The sequence below is a fragment of the Canis lupus genome, chromosome 36 (genome assembly GCF_011100685.1).
Source record: "Canis lupus familiaris isolate Mischka breed German Shepherd chromosome 36, alternate assembly UU_Cfam_GSD_1.0, whole genome shotgun sequence".
NCBI classification, from domain to species: Eukaryota; Metazoa; Chordata; class Mammalia; order Carnivora; family Canidae; genus Canis; species Canis lupus.
In genome coordinates, this window is record NC_049257.1 from 15,000,552 (window position 1) to 15,019,916 (window position 19,365).

Sequence of the window (19,365 nt, forward strand, 5' to 3'; positions counted from 1 at the left end):
CTCAGTCCTCAGAGCAATTTTTTGGGTATTCTGAATGATTTGATATTTATCTAGCTGTTTTTGAGGGAAGAGGAAAGCTTAGGGTCACCCTACTCCTCTACCATCTTAACACCCAATACCAACAGTGAATATTTTAAAATGCAGATCTGATATTATTAGTCTCAAAGTTCTCCAGTGGCTTAAAGTTCTCCAGTGGCTTCTCATTGGCCAGTCCAGGTGCTATAAATACAATGCCTATAAATAAACAAGTAACATAAATACTAATATTAATAACAGAAATTTACTGATTGCCATTGCTATGTACTATCTTAAGCATTTAATTATAAACCTTTTATCACTTAATCCTTTTAAGGTAGGTGAGATTATTATCTCCATTAAATTGATGAGGAAACAAAAGCAAGAATGTATTACTAACCTGCCTCAGATCTAAAAAGTCAGAATTTAGATCTAGACAATTTGGCTTCATAGCCTAAGTCTGTTGTTAACAATGTTATTTATTGACTCCTTGTGAAACAGCCTTTGGTTTGATATAATCAGGAGTGGGAGACTGACAATTCTCTAGAATGTATGCTTGGCTGAAGAGGACAGTTATCACTCAGCTCCAGATCATTGTTGGCATGTAAGAATGTAAGCCCAGGATTGTCAGATCTTCCTGTTTTTTTGAGAATAAGGGGAATTCTGGGATTTTATAAGAAATATACTATAATTAAATGTTAGTTACTAAAAACTAAACAGGGTAAAGGAAAAACAAACATCTCTGTAAGCTGCAGTTAGGTAGCCTATAGGTCACAACCTTTTATCTTTAGCATGAATATTGCTTTTTGAGCTTCATCTCTCAAAAATCACTACTTGATTCTAGTTACAATGGACAATTTATAGTTCTTGCAAACCTTAGGCTTTTTCTGTGCTCTCATAAAAATGGCTTCATCAGCCTAGAATCCCCCTTTCTTTCCTTTCCCTGCCCTTGCCTTCCTCATTAAGGCTTTGTCATTCAAGACTTAACTTTCCTGCTTGATACAGGAGGCTTTATTTATTTATTTTTTTTCATGCCCTGCCCTTTATCTTCATTAGTTCATCCTCTTATCTTCTACCAGTATACCACATGCATATATCTAGCCATCTGTCTCTCTCTCTCTCTACACAGATTGTAAGTTTTTATTGTCTGTATCCTGGCATATGGTAACCACGTAGGTGTTAGGACATTTAGAAAATCATTTAGAGCTAGCTTATAAGCACAGAAGAACACTGATGGACTCACATTATCAAACTTTAACAGTTGAGAGTAGTCTTGGGAATTACCAGAACCAGGGCTTTGGATGCTGGCAGGGTTTTTGCCATCTTGGATCTCTCCTCTCTGTGGATCTGCTTCATTCAGTGTTACTTTAGACAGTCTCTGCCATAAACCAAGGAGGATGACCTCTAACACTTCCAGACTTATATCTTTACCTCCAGTTAGAAAAATCCCAGATAGGTACTCTGACTAGCTCAGCTATGTCAAGTTCCCACCCCAGCCCATCAACATGAGGAAGAGATGGTGCTCACGTGTGTATGCATGTACACACCCACTCACTCACTTTAGAATCAGGAAAGATTTTCCTTAGGAAGTGACCTTAAGGTGTCATCTAATTTAAGAGTTAACCAGGTTATCAGGAAGGAAAGAATGTTGCAACTTGTACAAAGGTCCAGTAGAAGGATGCCAAATATTTCCTTTAAAAATATCAGTCTGCCTGTAATTAAGAAGAAAGAAAGAAGAAAGAAAGAAAGAAAGAAAGAAAGAAAGAAAGAAAGAAAGAAAGAAAGAAAGAAAGAAAGAAAAAGAAAGAGAAAGAAAGAAAAGGTTGCAAGAGGCTAAGAGGTGATGCACATAAATCACTCACTGTGGAGGAAAGAATTAACATAGAAGGCCTCACTGTTAACTTTTGAAAGGCCTTGACAGGCATTTGGGAACTTTGTTTTGGGGCGGGTCTCCACAACCCCCCCCCCACCCCCGTCCACAGAACTGATGAGAGTGGCTCACTCTGTCTAAACTGCACAAACAATGATTATTTATGCTGAACACACCTGCTTTCCTCCTGGGAGTTTAGGACTTTACTATGTGCTAGGTAGAGGGTGCCTATGTGACCTAACCTCAATAAAAACCTTGGGCACTGAATTTCTTAATGAACTTACCTGACATGAGTTTCTCACATGCTTTTACAATTTGTTAGAGGAATTAAGCATGCTCTGTGTTACTCTACTGGTAGAGAACTCTGAAAGTTTCATCTGGATTATGCCCAATGTGCCTTTTGCCTTCTATGATTTTACCTTATATCTCTTGCTGTAATAATAAATCATAGGACTATAGTGTAAGTCTTGTGAGTCCTCCTGATGAATCATCATCTTGGAAGTGGTCTCAGGGACCCCCAACACAACTAATTAAGCTGTTGTAGGCAAGAAAGGACAGAAGCATGGTCCGAGATGTTGGAACTGACTTGAGATAGTTATACTGAATCTGCAATAAAATAATCTATATGGATTCAAGTTCAGACCTGGGTGCTTTGTATCAGAGGCACTTCCTTTTGAAGCTCAGATGTCCAGTTGAGACTGTTATGAGGATTAAATGAGACATTTGAGGAAATTTTCTAAGCTATTAGATCAATTTAAATATTAATTATGATTTTTAAGCTACCATTTATGAAATATCTAATATGTGCTAGAAGTATCAGATATGTGCCAGAAGCTACCAGGCATTTTATTTTATGTATTGTTACTACTCTTTTTGCATTATTATAATTTTATTTTTATTTTTTTATTACAGTTTTAAATCAAAATTTCAAACTCAATTGTAGTGCCTAAAATATTAGTATTTCTTTTTTTTTTAACTTTAGAAGTTCTATATTATATATTATATTCTTTATAAGGTTCATATCACACTGGAGTAGATGAAGTGTTGGTTTTAAACACTGGCTCCTAGATGTTGTTGTTAAGCACATAATGTCCAGTAAGGGGATTTGCCAACATTACACAACTATTCCAAGATTGAGTGGCATTAGCACTCTGGTCTTTTAAAACAGAGCACACTTTATGCTGTGCTAACTGCCTCTCATTTATATGTTCTGTGGATGAATAATAGAATTTTGCTTTCATGATTTCAGGTCCATTGGGTAGCAAATTTAATACTACATTATAATCTCATTAGTTTAAACTACTTAAATGTTGAACAAAAACCAATAACATGTTCAAGGAAAGGTATATATTTGTGAAATGATCTTGAGCACAAAATATTTAGATTCCAAAGAAATAATGATCTTCTCTTTCTCTTACAGACCACTTCACCTGCATTGTGAAGGTGCTTTTTACCCTACTATACACACAAGCTCTTGTGGCACTTTCAGTTAAATGCAATGAGGAAGATAGGTCGGCCTGGAAACACACAGGAGCTCTCAAAAAGGTTAGTGTCTTGTCTGAATTTATTTATTAGTTCGGTGAACTCCTTTAAGTTGGGGATATGAGTGAATAAGATTAGGTGTTTGAAAGGCAAAATGAGTTATTTATAGTATTTCAATTGAAATGGAGCACCTTAGGTTAAAAAAGTTAAAAATGTCTCCTTGATCAATAAGGTCTTCTGCATCCTTGACCTTTTTCCCTTTTTATTTGAGCAGTTTTATTTTGCCTTTGCTTGCAAACCTTAAACTTAGAGAAGTTATAAAATTTGTGCCAACCACAGTGAGCAAGTAATAAAGTATCTACAGACTTACCTATTTTACTTGTCATATTTTCTTCTCCTTGCTCCTATTTCCAGTCCATCCAAAGATGGCTTTTGACTCATCACTTATGAGTTTAAAAATCCTAGCCTTTTCTTAATTATTATTCTTTAAATTAAAAAAATACAGAAGTGGGACACCCGGGGGGCTCAGTCAGTTAAGCATTTTGACATAGGTCATGATCTCAGGGTTGTGGGATTAAGCCCTGGGTTGGGCTCCATTCTGGGCTTGGAGTCTGCTTAAGATTCTGTCGCTCTCTCCCTGCTCTTCCCTCCTCCCCTCTTAAAAAAAAAAACATAAGTTCTTAGCAAATTTAAAGTTTTCCAGTTAAAATTACATAAATAATTTGGAAAAATTGTGCAAGTTTAGTTAAACCTAAGTATTTTCAGTGACTTCAGAACAGAAATGATACTATAGAACCAAAGAACTGAGTTAGATGGTTTGGCTGAGAGGTAGGTAAAATAAATTACTTCTGTGTTTTATTTGGGGAAGTTGGTAGGAAAAAATAGTAACTATGGTGTTAATTGAACCTATTGATTGATTTATAGAGTCTTCAGGAGGTTTTGAACCTTAATGAAAAGTTTGTATTAAAATCATATCTACTTATGTTGGTAAATTGAACACCAATAAAAAATAAATTTATTTAAAAAATAAAAATAAAATCGTATCTACTTATATCAAAAGAGAAGCAATTATAAATACATGAAATCTAGTCAATATAATCTTCACTTTTATCACTAGTTTACTCCCAAACCATGAATATGTGTACAAAAATTTAATATAGTATCATCACCAAGTTCATTATGTTTTAATTAGGGATATTAGTTGTTGGCCTGAATACCAGGCTGAGCTCCTGCCACTAAATAGCTCATTCTTGGATAATTTTGCTTTCTGCAATTATCTTTCTTTTTTTTTTTTTTTTAATCTTTCTTTTTTCTAAATACTCTTTTCATATCTCTGCACTATGATCTGATATTTGGATTGTTAATATTCAAATCAGGTATATTCGATTTCTATGTTGTTTAAATATATTTCCTTAATAAGATGTCTAAACAGTACACTAATTTAAAACATTTTCTGATATAATTTAGGTCTAAATCTATTCATCTGATTTTTGCTAAAATGAGACCTAATAACAGAAAATCAGACAATTGTAAATCTATGATGGAACTAATTTAGGTAACTGTTCTGTCAATTTTCTTTCTCAATTTGATAATTGTTAGCTATTTTTAAAAGTAGTTAATGAAACATTTAATGTAAGGCAGATTCTTATCAGAACCTATATTAGAAGGTTATAGCCATATAAATTGCTTTTAGTGAATGGAAACAAAAAAATTATGGTATTCTGTTGGTTGGTTTGCCACATGTTGCTAGCTTATTCTGTAATAAACTGAAACATTTAGATATATAGCAGATTATAAATAATAGCAACAACAAAATTTATAAGTAATGAAATAAGTCATTGTGATTTTTGTAACTATTCTGCATCAGTCATTCCTCTTCTTTATCCTTCCTTCTTCCTTTACTTATTCCTTCTTTCCCTCACCCTCTTCTTCTTTCCTTTCTTCATTGAGTCTCACTTACTCATTCCATCCCTCATTTTCTTATCCTCAAATATGACAGTTCCAATGAAAACAGATATTTTGCCAGCCCTAATCTGGTCCAGGGCAATAAAAATACAGGTATTACATATTTGTAAAGGAAAATGAGGTTTAGTTATGCTAGAAATATAATTATTACAGTTTGTATAAGTTGTGTTCTTTTGGTTAGTGGAATTTCTATTAAAAGACTGTACCAGTATTTCATAATCTAAGGTCCGGTCCTTTCCTTTTCCTTTTCCTTTTCCTTTTCCTTTTCCTTTTCCTTTTCCTTTTCCTTTTCCTTTTCCTTTTCCTTTTCCTTTCCTTTTTCATGTTTTGTTTTGTTTTGTTTTGTTTTGTTTTGTTTTGTTGGGGAGTAGGACCATAGCATCCAACATATATTCAAAGGTCCTGTCACCCCCCCCCCCAAATTTGAAGAACTACTATTATTTAGATAAAGCATCTGCCCCACACATAACTGTTGAATCTCTCAACCCCTGATCCTTTTCTTTATTTAACCCACATACCTTTGCCATCTCTCCCATTGGATTCTTTTGATCTTGATTCTGAGTCTTTCATCCATGGTATTAGAAATCCTCTTCTTAAGCTTTACAACCCTCCTCGTAAAATTCAAATAGTGCTTACATAAAAATATGCTTTCCTGAGACTTCTTAGATATGAAATAAAATTATTTTCTTATCTAATAAATCTTCTCATCAGAAGTTCTCCATACAAGAGTGAATATTACATTATATTTGCTTTCTGATCTGAATAGTACCTGCCATGTATAAAAGAAGTGCTTAAGATATGTTTTGATAATAATGATTTAAAAGCTGATTATCACTCAGTAACTTACTTGAATGATCTGAACATCATTTGTTTTTATTGAAGGGTATTTTCCCCATAAATTAGAAAGTATTATAACTTGAAATACTTTGCTGTTGTTATACTCTGTAAATCTTTTACTCAAGGGTATATTGAATTCAGGAAGCTTTTAGGCTGAATTGTATATTTTCAGAAACTTTAATATATCACATTGATTAATAAGCAGCAAAATCATGGTAATATTTTCTCTTGAGTCTTCTGCATTTTGAGTTTAAGTGAACTCTGCCTATTTAAAAACTACTCTGATTAAATTAATTTTGGAAACATAATGTGTTGCTTTTTTGATATTTAGTGGGATATTGATTTTTGTTGATTGGCAGGTGATCATCCTTTTGGCTAATTAGTCAAGGGTAGAGAGGGTCACCTGATTAAAGAGTGCACTTGTAGAGTCAGGGCTGTTTTTGTAGTTTAGAATCAGGACATGGGGGATCCCTGGGTGGCTCGGCGGTTTAGTGCCTGCCTTTGGCCCAGGGCGCGATCCTGGAGTCCCGGGATCCAGTCCCGTGTTGGGCTCCCAGCATGGAGCCTGCTTTTCCCTCCTCCCGTGTCTCTGCCCCTCTCTCTCTCTCTCTCTCTCTCTCTCTCTCATAAATAAATAAATAAATAAATAAATAAATAAATAAATAAATAAATAAATCTTAAAATAAAATAAAGAAGTATTGGAATAGTTTTAATGACATACCCAGTTTCATAGAGAATCCAGGGGTGTACTGTTAACAGATTTTAAGGAATTGAAGTTTACATGTGTGAAAAAAATGCAGTCACAATTATTAAAAAGTATTCTTTCCAATGTAATTTTTTCAGTGACCGATGGAACTAATTTTTAAATTTTTTCCCAGAATACATGTGATACTGAAAAGTCTTATGAAGTGTTACTGAGCTTTGTGATAAGTGAACTATCTAAAGGAAAGTTATACCATGAAGAAGGAACTCAGGAATCTGCAATGGTATGTTCCAGATATAGTAATTTGTTAAAAATTTAGGTATTATTGCCATTATGAATATAATTTTTAAGCTATATCTATTATAGAATGAATTGTTGAGATTCTCTTTTTTTAACTTTAGGTTAGCCCTATTTCTTGGTCTCCTGAATCCATGGAAAAATACTTACAGGACTTCTGCTTACCTTTCCTCAGAATCACCAGCCTTCTTCAGCATCATCTTTTTGGGGAAGATTTACCTAGCTGCCAGGTATAATTTGTGGTAGAGAATAGGAAGTCTTGGTTTACAGTTAATTTTTTGAAATATACTGACAAATAGTAAAATATTTATATGTATACAGAACTGTCATGCAGGTATATGTTAGTCCAACTCAAAGGAATAAACATTTAGAACATTTACTATTGTTTTTTTGTATTTGCTAGCATCTACTTACATTTATGATATTACTAATATTTAATATTTGAGCATTTTTGTATGAGATCAATGCTATTAAATGCCCAGTACTTGAACAAGATCAGTTTTCATACTGATATATTTATCATTATTTTTATCATATTGATATATTAATCACTGATCATTATCTGCTTTTACTATCCTATTAAAAGTTATGTTGTCAGAAAGCTGGTTATCTGAAGACATGATGGCATTTATATAATTTTGGGACAGGAAAATGTTCAGTTTGTAAACAAGTTACGTTAAAAATTTGGATGTATGAATTATCACTGGTTTAATCTATTTCATAAAACTAAGTTGATGTGAGTAGGCAAGAAAGTGACAGAGTAGAAAACCAGAAGGTAAGTAAACCAAACTGCTCATAGGATTATAATCCTGACATTATCTGTCATCTGTTTCCAGGGAATTCGATATGGGAATTAAGACATTTATCATATATATGGTCTTCAAAGCCTGCAGTATATCACAATTAAGCAGTTGATTGTTCTTTTTTTAAGTAATTGATCATTACATTAAATAGTTTAGATTCTTTGGTGTTTTTTTTTTTCAAGTGATTCAAGATAAACTCTGTACATTTGTCCTCAAACATTTAAAGTTTATGGATATTGAATAAATTTTAAATGTTCATCCACTAGATATTTTCTTTCATAGTTATTTATTTTAAAATTTCACCTTAAAAGTATTTCCTCTGACATATAGTAGTTTCCCTTATCTGCAGGGGATATGTTTTAAAACCCTCAGTGGATGCCTAAAACTAGTGCTTGTATTGAACTCTGTATATACTAGGTTTTTTTCCTATGGAAAAAGGATACCTATGATAAAGTTTAATTTATAATTAGGCAGAGTAAGAGATTAACAATAATAATGGAATATTTATAACAATATGTTATAAAAGTTATATGAATACAGTCTGTTAAAATATCTTACTGTATTGTACTCACCCTTCCTGTGATATGAGATGATAAAATTCCTACATGATGAAATGAAATTAACGATATGTAGGCATTGTGATAGACTACTGTTGACCTTGTGATTATATGTCAGAAGATGAATCATATATTTCTAAACCACAGTTGACCACCAGTAAATGAAACCACACAAGGTGAAACTGTGATAAGGTGGGGGACTACTGTATGAGCATCCTCAAGCATGGATATTAATAGAAAAAAACCTATTTCATTCATCAGCTTTTTTCCCTTCACATTTAAAGGCTATAGGCTGTGGTTCTTTGTATACTTATTACCTTATGGTTTATTTTATCATTTGTTTTTACTGGAAGGTATTTTTCTTCCATGAGTTGGAAATTATCTGGAAGCAGAAGCTCTTGACCTCGGCATTGAAAGCTGGTTGGGGTTGGCTGTACAGTGATGCTTGTGATAGAGCACCAGGCATATGCATAGGACAGGGAAGAAATGATTCAATTAGCACAGAAAGGAACAATGCTACATAGTGTTAGAAATACATTGTGGAGGGATCCCTGGGTGACGCAGCAGGTTAGCTCCTGCCTTTGGCCCAGGGTGCGATCCTGGAGACCTGGGATCGAATCCCACATCGGGCTCTCGTTGCATGGAGCCTGCTTCTCCCTCTGCCTGTGTCTCTGCCTCTCTCTCTCTCTCTCTCTCTCTCTCTCTCTCTCTGTGACTATCATTAATAAATAAAAATTTTTTTAAAATGTTTAAAAAAGAAATACATTGTGGTGAAGTTGTAATGGATCTTGAATTTCACATGAAGGAATTTGGACCATTGAAAGATTTGAGACAAAAATGTAACATGATTCAAATTTTATTTTAGGATAAAATCTCATTCTAATAATATAAGATTTGGGGGTGTGAGGAATGGAAGAATTGGGAACAGAAAAGCTAGTTGGGGAATGACATAGTATAGAAATAGAAGAGGATAGGAAGATATTAAAGATTTCATAGATGGAATAGTCAAGATTTTAGTTGAACATGTGGGAGTCAAGGGAGAAGAGTCATACTGTATGTGGGTTTTGGACCTGGGACACTTGAACCTTTCTGATACAATTAATAGAAGGAGGAAATGTGAAGTAAGTTTGTGGGGCCCGAATGAAAGTACTTTGCATATATTCAAGTTGAGGGATTGGTTGGATGTGGATATATTCAACTGAAGCGAGAAAAGTTAAGTTACAACTTTAGATAGAAATTTGGTCTCTTTTTGTTTAGATTTCTGTCATTTATGTAATCTCACTTGCAGATTTCACTTTTTTTTTCACTTTTTTTTTTAATGATTTTATTTACTTATTCATGAGAGACACAGAGAGAGAGAAAGAGAGAGAGAGAGAGAGAGAGGCAGAGACACAGGCTGAGGTAGAAGCAGGCTCCATGAAGGGAGCCCAATGTGGGACTTGATCCCAGATCTCCAGGATCCAGGATCTTCAGCCCTGGGCTGAAGGCAGCACTAAACCGCTGAGCCACCCGGGCTGCCCCACGTTTTTTTTCTTTTTTTTTCTTTTTTTTTTTTTTTTTTTTGTCGTTTTCACTTAGAATAATTTTTCTGGTTAGCTATACGTGAACATTTATTTTCATAAATAATTATATAATCAATTTGTAAATTTTCTTCCAAAATACTCCAGGATATTAGATGAGAATTGCCTTGAACATGTAGTTTTAAAAACATTTAACATAGTTTATATATAAAGTCCATTCATTCAGTTCTCTTTTAATACTTTTCATAGAATTGTAAAATTGTCACTTTAAATTCTAGAGCATTGTATATAAAGAGAATCCTAGGTTTCTACGCTTTATGGTTTTAGTTTCTATCTAAATGATGCCTTCTTTCGGTGACACACTGATTGCTCCTTCCTGGTACGGAATAATACTATTGATTTTTAGTGTGTTCTTGTGACTGGCTACTTGCTGATTTCTCTTATTAGTTCTAATAATTTGTCTATTGATTCTTTTAGCTGTTTTATGTAATTATGACCATGTCATCTGAAAATAAGGAGAAAATTGTCCTTTTCCTTCACATCTTTATTTTTGTCTTGTTGTCTTAATACATGTCCATTTAGGATTCTGAGCAATGGAAATAACAGGCAGCATCCTTTTTTATTCTGCTGCATCCCAAAGAGAATTCTAAAATGTCCTGTGCATGTCTTTTTGTTTGTTTTTAGTTAAAAATTATATTTTCTGGGATCCCTGGGTGGCTCAGCGGTTTAGCGCCTGGAGGCGCGATCCTGGAGTCCCGGGGCGCAATCCTGGAGTCCCGGGATCGAGTCCCACGTCGGGCTCCCAGCATGGAGCCTGCTTCTCCCTCTGCCTGTGTCTCTGCCTCTCTCTCTCTCTCTCTCTCTCTCTCTCTCTCTCTGTCTATCATAAATAAATAAATAAATAAATAAATCTTTAAAAAAATAAAAATAAAATTATATTTTCTAATATGTTGCTAAAATGGTGAAATCCAATTGGAAGTTTTGAACATTAATCATCCACATTTACCACATTGCTAATAGTTTGAGTGGTTATTTCTAAAAGCCAGGAGACTCTTGAGCTTAACAATAAATTTTTCAGGATTTTTAGACATTCCAGTAAGCATTACTGCTCATGAGGAGTGGTGCCCAGTACATGTCCCGACACAACATTTTGCTCTTCACAGTGATCTGTTAGACTTTCCTAATTTAGTTAAATGTCTTAATCTGACACTGTTTCTACTACCATAATAGGGCTACTTATAGTGACCTGTATGGTTCTGTTACATTTTCTCCTATTTAAATGCATCTTCTTTTATTTATCCTTTAACTCTGGAATTCTTATACAGGGACTTCAGGAATTTTTGAATTCCATGGCATTGTTTGTAAAATGTTTGTGTATGTGTAGTTTTCTTGGAAGAAAATGATTATCAGACTCTTACAGGAGACTGTGATTATCACCTGCCCCAATTTGAAAACTAGTGCTCTGATATATCTCCTTTAATCCTTTTTTCTTTCTTCTATTTAATTCTTTTTGCTTTCTTCTGTCAACAATAGTTTTGCCATAAATAATTACAATGATTGCTAGCATTTATTGTATATTGACACATGCTAAGCACTGATTTAAGTGCATTGCATTTAAATTCATTTAAGTTGGGATCCCTGGGTGGCTCAGCGGTTTGGCACCTGCCTTTGGCCCAGGGCGCGATCCTGGAGTCCCAGGATCGAGTCCCACGTCGGGCTCCCATGTCGGGCTTCTGGCATGGAGGCTGCTTCTCCCTCCTCCTGTATCTCTGTACCTCTCTGTCTCTCTCTCTGTCTATCATAAATAAATAAATAAATCTTAAAAAAATAAATTCATTTAAGTTTCCCAGCAACTATGAAATAGCTGTTATAATCCTCACTTTGCAGACAAGGAAACAGACACAGAGAGTGAGTAAGTTGCTCAGGATTCACAGCTAGTATTTAAAGCAGCCAGGATTTGAACACATTTAGTCTGGATGCCAAATCCGCACTGTTAACATCTGAGCTGTGCTGCTGCTTGCAACACAAAGCATTTTTTGAGGAATACAGGTAATTTTCTTCTACTATTAAGTCTGTAAAAACCACTAAAATATTGCATGTTATATTCTATTTCAATCTCATGTAATTATGACTGTACTCCACCTATAGATGTCTCTTATAGTACAATAATAGGGTAATCAATTTACTGATAGCTGAATAGACATACTGAAATGGCAAAAAAAATTAAAACATCGCAAATATCGATCAATGGGAACTTGGTTAAGTAAATTGTAGTTTATTCATACAATGGAATATTCTACAGAAAAGAAAAGGTATTCTATGTACTAATGTGGAAAAATCTCAAAGATATATTAAGTAACCAAAGACAAGGCATGCTTGTATTAAATGGCAGATAGGGGAGAGAGAGTGGTATTTATATTTGCTTATGTATATAATCCCCATCACCTCTTTGACTCATCCCCCTCATCTACCTACCCTCTGGTAACCATCAGTTTGTTGTCCTTTTTAAGAGTCTGTTTCTTAGTTTGCCTCTTTTCTCCTCACTATGACCCCTTGTTTTGTTTCTTAAATTCCACATATGAGTGAAATCATGTGGTATTTGTCTTTCTCTGACTGACTTATTTCACTTAGCATAATACTCTCTAGCTCCACCCATGGCCTTGCACATGGCAAGGTTTCATTCTTTTTATGGCTGAGTAATATTCCATTACACACACACACACACACACACACACACATACATACATACAGACCACATCTTCTTTACCATTCATCAGTCATTGGACACTTGGGCTGTTTCCATAATTTGGCTATTGTAGATAATGTTGCTATAGACATCAGGGTGTATGTATCCCCTTGAATCAATATTTTCATATTTTTTAGGTAAATACTTAGTAGTATAATTGCTGGATCATAGCATAGTTCACTTTTTAACTTTTTGAAGAATGTCATACTGTTTTCCAGAGCAGCTTTACCAGTTTGCATTCCTACCAGCAGTACAAGAGGGTTCCCCTTTCTCCAAATCCTTGCCAATACTTGCTGTTTGTTTCTTTCTTTTTTAAGTTTTTATTTATTTAGTTGACATAAGAAGAAAGTATAAGCAGGGGGAGCAGCAGAGGGAGAGGAAGAAGCATGTTCTCTGCTGAGCAGGGAGCCCGATGTGGAGCTTGATCCCAGGACCCCTGGGATCATGACTTGAGCCAAATGCAGACACTCAACTGACTGAGCCACCCAGACACCCTGCCAATACCTGTTGTTTCTTGTGTTGTTGATTTCAGCCATTCTGACAGGTGTGAGGTGATATCTCATTCTGACAGGTGTGAGGTGATATCTCATTCTCAAACTTGTATTTCCCTGATGATGAGTGATGTTGAGCGTCGTTTTGTGTGTCTGTTGGTCATCTGGGTGTGTTTTTTGGGAAAATACCAATCCATGTCTTCTGCCAATTTTTTAATTGGACTGTTTGTTTTTTAGGTGTTGAGTTGTATAAATTCTTTATAGATTTTGGATTTAGACCCTTTATCAGATAGGTCATTTGCAAATCTTCTCCCTTTATGTAGATTGCCTTTTTTGTTTTGTTGATTATTTTCTTTGCTGTGCAGGAGATTTATATTGATGAAGTGTCCCAATAGTTTATTTTTGCTTTTGTTTCCCTTGTCTTGGGAGATATAGCTAGGAAGAAGTTGCTGTTGTTGATGTCAGAGAAATTACTGCCTATGTTATCCTCTAGGATTTTTATGGTTTTGGCTCTTACATTTAACTCTTTAATATGTTTTTAATTTGTTTTTGTGTGAGAAAATGGTCTAATACTTTTGCATATTGCTGTCCAATTTTCCCAACACCATTTGTTGAAGAGACTGTCTTTTTCCTATTGGATATTCTTTCCAGCTTTGTTAAAGATTAATTGACCATAAAGTTGTGGGTTCATTTCTAGGTTTTCTATTCTGTTCTATTGATCTATGTGTCTATTTTTGTGCCAGTACCACACTGTTTTGATCATGACAGTTTTATAATATAACCTGAAGTCCGGAATTGTGACAGCTCTAGTTTTGCTTTTCTTTTTCAAGGTTGCTTTGGCTATTTGGGTTTTTTTGTGGTTCCATACAAATTTTAGGATCGATTGTCCTACTTCTGTGAAAGATACTGTTGGTATTTTGATAGAGATTGTATTAAATGTGTAGATTGCTTTAGGTGGTATAGACATTTTAACAATATTTATTCTTCCAATGCATGAGCATGGAATGTCTATTTCTTTGTGTCATTTTCTATAAAAGAAATTACTGTTTTACCCCTTTCCCTAGACACTTAGTCATCATCAACTGCTATCAGTTTCCTCTGTATTATTCCAGACACGTTTTATACATCTACCAAAAAATATGTGTGTAGAGGTGTGTGTTTTTTCTTTAGTCCTCTTTTTACATATTCTGCAGCTTGCATTTTTTCACTTAAGAGTGTATCTTAGAGATAATTTCATATTCAACGTATGAAGACCTTCCTCATTTTGTTTTACAGATTCAGAATATTTCATTGTATGATGCACCAGGATGTATTTAATCAGTCCTCTATTAGTAAACATTTAGGTTATTTCTAATTCTTTGCTATTTATAAATGATACAACAACGAATCATAGTACATGCAAATTATTTTGCATGTTTTCAATTGTATTGGTAGAATAAATTCTTTGAAGTGGTTTGCTATTTCAGCTTTTACATACATTTGTAGTTCTGATGGTTATTACCAAACTGCCCTTCACTGAAATTGTATCAGTTACATTAATAATAATATATGAGTTTCCTTAATCATGTTTTCAGACTATTTGATCTTTGCCTCTAGATCTTTTGTCTGAGTAAAATATATCTCAATGTAGTTTTAATTAGCATTTCTCCTAAGCTTGAGCATTTTCATATTAGGAGCCACTTTATTTCTTTTACTATAACTTACTTGTTACATAATTCTTATTTTGAAAATGAAACTAGAAAATGAAAACAAGTAAAAAGATAATTTACTCTTTGATCTTGAAAAAAAAGTATCTCATGACTTTTCCTTGTTTACAATAATCTGCCACTCTATTTTATCTAAATCAAGTGAGAAACTTTTATTTTGTTCTTCTTTCATAAATTTTTCCTTAGCTATGGTTTCTCTCATTTTAGTGACCCACATTTGGGCTCAACATCTGCTGTATAAAGATAAGCCAAGTAATCCTGAAATAGTCTATGAATCCCAGGAGAAAAAAATGCATTTATGTAGATCTTTGTTAATTTTTATTCATTGTTGGATTTCCTATCATAAAGTTGAAAAATATTGCTATTTTTCTACCATTGGTACTCCTTTTTTCTCAGATTATTTTTGTGCCTTACATAGAAATAAATGCCCTCTCTCAATACAGCAGAAGATATAACATTTAAAAATATATGTGCATAAAACCCCAAATTGCATAAATAGAAATTGACAGAATTGAAAGAATAGACAAATCAACAGTTATAGCTGGAGACATCAGTGTTCTTTCTTACTAGTCACTAATAAGGAGACACAGTATAAATGAAACCTGAACAATACTATCAGTCAAGGTGGTGTCATTAACATCTGTAGAATACTTAACCAGACAATAGCAGAATGCATATTTTTTTTACAAGCACATTGAATGTTCATGAGAATATATCATATACCAAGCCGTAATACAAGTATCAATAAATTTATAAGAGTTGAAATCATAAAACATATTTTCTGACCACATAAAAATTAAATTAAAATCAATAATAAAAAATATGGAAATTCCCAAATGTGTGGGAATTAGGCAACATACTTTTGAATAAGTTATATATCGAAGCAGAAATTCTGAGGAAATTAGAAAATACTTAAACTGAGTGAAAATGAAAACAGCATAGCAAAAAAGTGGAATGCCACTAAATTCTTGAAGAGATATAGCTTCAAGTGCTTATATTTAAAAGAAGAAAGTTCTCAAGTCATTCATTTAAATTCCTACTTTATGAAGCTAGAAATAGGGCAAGTTGGACCAAAGCAAGTAAAAGAAAGGAAATTTTAAAGTCAGAACAGAAGTCAATGAAGTAGTTATGTAGAATAGAGAAAATCAACATCTGGTTGATTTTGCAAAGATCAGTAAAATAGGTAAACCTAAACGTTAGGAGCTCAGCTGAACTGGAAGAGAGAGAGCTGAGTTACTAGGTGTAGGTGTCAGAGTAGCTGATTAAAGCAACAAGCCAAAAGTGAGAGAGTTGAGTCTCTAATCACTTACTGTCATGGTATAAGTAAGAGGCTAAAACCAGGGAAGATGCCAGTTCCTCCTGTTCCATCTACCCTCGTGGAATGAAATGGCACACCAACTGAGGATCAAGTGGATCAGCACAGATGTGGGGAGATGTTAAAGGAGCCCCCAAATAAAAGGCTTTGGTAGTTTATGGGCTCTGAGGTAGAAAAAGGTCAGGGGAAGGGATAAGAGTAGAAGAAACTCCTTCCCAAGGCTTCAGATAAAGAAGCCTAGGAATAAAGGTACCAGAGCTAGGAATGTAAATATGTGAAATAATGTGACTGGGGGAGGTGGTCCTGAGACCCTAACTATAAATTCCTTCAGAGACTTCAATGCATTGGTTATGTATTGAGTCTGATGTAGGGAGGGCAGTTTCAACCCACAAAGCCTGTGAAGTAAAAACTTTGTAAATTGTCTATAGTTAGGCCTGAAAAAAATCACACAGATTTTTAACCAGGAGCCAGACTCCTCACTAGATGGATAAGAAAAAAAAAGAGAAGGTACAAATTATCAATATCAGGAATGAAGGAGAAAAATCCCTACAGAACCATAAGAGAATATTATGAATAACATTTGCCAACAAATTTGATCATGTAGATGAAATGGACAAATTTCTTGAAAAATGAAAATTACTAAAACTGCCTCAAGAAGAAATAGAAAATCTTGGCTAGATCTGTATCAAGTAAGAAAGTTTAATTAGCTTATTAAGCTTCTTTGATTATTATTCTTCCAAAAAGAGAAGTCAACAACTTTATACCAACAAAGATAACATCATGGTGAATTCTGTGAATATTTAAGGAAGAAATTGTATCCATACATACAAACCTTCAGAAAACAGAGAAAGAAGGAACAATCCAAACTTTATTAGGCCAATTTTATCCTGATACTCAAACCAGGAATCATGAGAAAACTACCAACCCAGATCTTCCATGAACATAGAAGCAAAAGCTTTAAAAATATATTACCAATAGAAAAGGATAATACGGGCAGCCTGGGTGGCTCAGCGGTTTAGCGCCACCTTGGGCCCAGGGTGTGATCCTGGAGACCTGGGATCAAGTCCCACGTCAGGTTCCCTGCATGGAGCCTGCTTCTCCCTCTGCCTGTGTCTCTGCCTCTCTCTCTGTGTGTCTCTCATGAATAAATAAATAAAATCTTAAAAAAAAAAAGAAAGAAAGAAAAGGATAATACACCATAGCCAAATGGATTTATCCTAGGAGTGTATAATTGGTTCAGCAACAAAAATATTGTTAATTTAATTCACATTATTATAATAAAGTTGATTTTTTAAAAGCATATGATCATCTCAGTAGTCAAAAAATGTTTGACAAAATTCAACACCTGATCTTGGTAAAAACACTAAAAAAACAAGGAAAAGAAAAGAATTTTTTCAACCTGATAAAGGGCATGCATGGAAAAAACTATAGCTAACATCATAATACTGAAGGATAGAAAGCTTGCCCTCTAAGATCAGGAACAAGACAAGGATGGCTGCCCTTATCGCTTTTTAACATTGAATTAGAAGCTCTAGAAAGAGCAGTTAGGCAAGAAAAAGGAATAAACAGCATCTAGATTGGAAAAGAAGAGGTAAAATAATGTCTATTTGCAAATGAGATGATCTTATATGTGGAAAATTAGAAGGGATCTCCAAAAAATTATTAGAGCTAATAAGTTCAGGAAGTTTGTAGCATATATGATCTATGTACAAAAAAAGTCTATTTTATTTCTTTGTACTAGTGATGAGCAATCTGAAAATAAAATTTTTAAAAATTCCATTTAGAATAGGGTGATGAAAATATTCTGGAATTAGTTTGTGATGGTTGCACAATTTTGTGATATACTAAATTATACATGTTTAAGTTAATTTTATAGTATACAAAAAAATCTCAATTTAAAAATATATTGAAAAATAATATATATATTGAAAAAGGCTTATATCCAGAATATATCAAGATTATAATTCAATAAGAAAACAAAAAACATGAAGTGAGCATAAAATTTGAACAAGCACTTCTCTTATAAGAATATATATAAATGACCCACAAGTACATGAAAATGTGTTCACCATCATTGTTGATTAGAAGAGTACAAATTAATGTCACGGTTATTGATGAGAATTTGGGGTACCTGGAACTCTGAGTCATTGCTGGTAATAATGCAAAATGGTATAGTCAAATTTGAAAAACGTTTGGCAATTTCTTTAAAAAGCGGAGCATGCACTTACTATACAACCCAACGATTCTACTTCTAGGTGTCTACCAAAAGAAATGAGAACATATGTTCACATGAAGACTTTTACATAAATGTTTAAAACAGTTTAATTTGTGGTCGTAAAAAGTGTAAACCCAGAATTCATCAGCAAGTGAATATGTGAACAAATGTTGGTATATCCATACACTGGAATACTACTCAGCAGTAAAAAGGAATGGACTGCTGATACAATAACATGAATGAATCTCAAAATATTATGCTAAGTAAAAGCAGGCCAGGCACAAATATAGATATAAATATACACACACATACACACATATACTGTTTGATTCTATTAATATGAAAGCTTTTAAAAATCCAAAACTATAATGACGCAGGATTAGTGATTGCTTGGGGCTGGAATTGATTGCATATAGGCACAAGCAAAATTTTGGGAGGGCATGGAATAGTTCTAAAGTTTTATTGTAGTAGTAGTTACCTGACTATACATTTGCTGAAATTAATTGAACTACACTTAAAAGTATGTGAATTTTATGGTATATATACTGCATCTCAGTAAAGTTGCTTTTTAAAAAGCCTTCTTTATGTAGCTGTATAAGTAGGAGATGTATAACCTTATTTCTAAGATTATAAAAATTTACATTTTTTTCAGCCTGCATATTATTTTTTTTCTCTTTGTAGCACCATTTAGAATTTTGTACTTAATCTACATAATTAGTTCAGTTTTACAAACAGATGTTTTTAGAATGTCTATAATGTGTGAAGAACTGGGAGGACAGAGCCCTTACCCCCAGGGACTACTCGTACAGTCTTACAATAAATGCTAATTTATTTTTAAATTAA

The 19,365-nt window shown here is 33.9% G+C and overlaps 1 protein-coding gene across 6 annotated transcripts in view; it reads left to right on the forward strand.

The window, feature by feature from the left end:
• Positions 1-19,365, forward strand: part of UBR3 (ubiquitin protein ligase E3 component n-recognin 3) — a 225,737-nt gene that overhangs the window by 195,730 nt on the left and 10,642 nt on the right. For all 6 annotated transcript variants that reach the window (XM_038584782.1, XM_038584784.1, XM_038584785.1 and 3 more), the window contains 3 exons: positions 3,306-3,430; positions 7,048-7,155; positions 7,274-7,399. In XM_038584782.1, the coding sequence (XP_038440710.1) occupies positions 3,306-3,430; positions 7,048-7,155; positions 7,274-7,399 (359 nt within the window). The remainder of the gene's footprint in view (positions 1-3,305; positions 3,431-7,047; positions 7,156-7,273; positions 7,400-19,365) is intronic.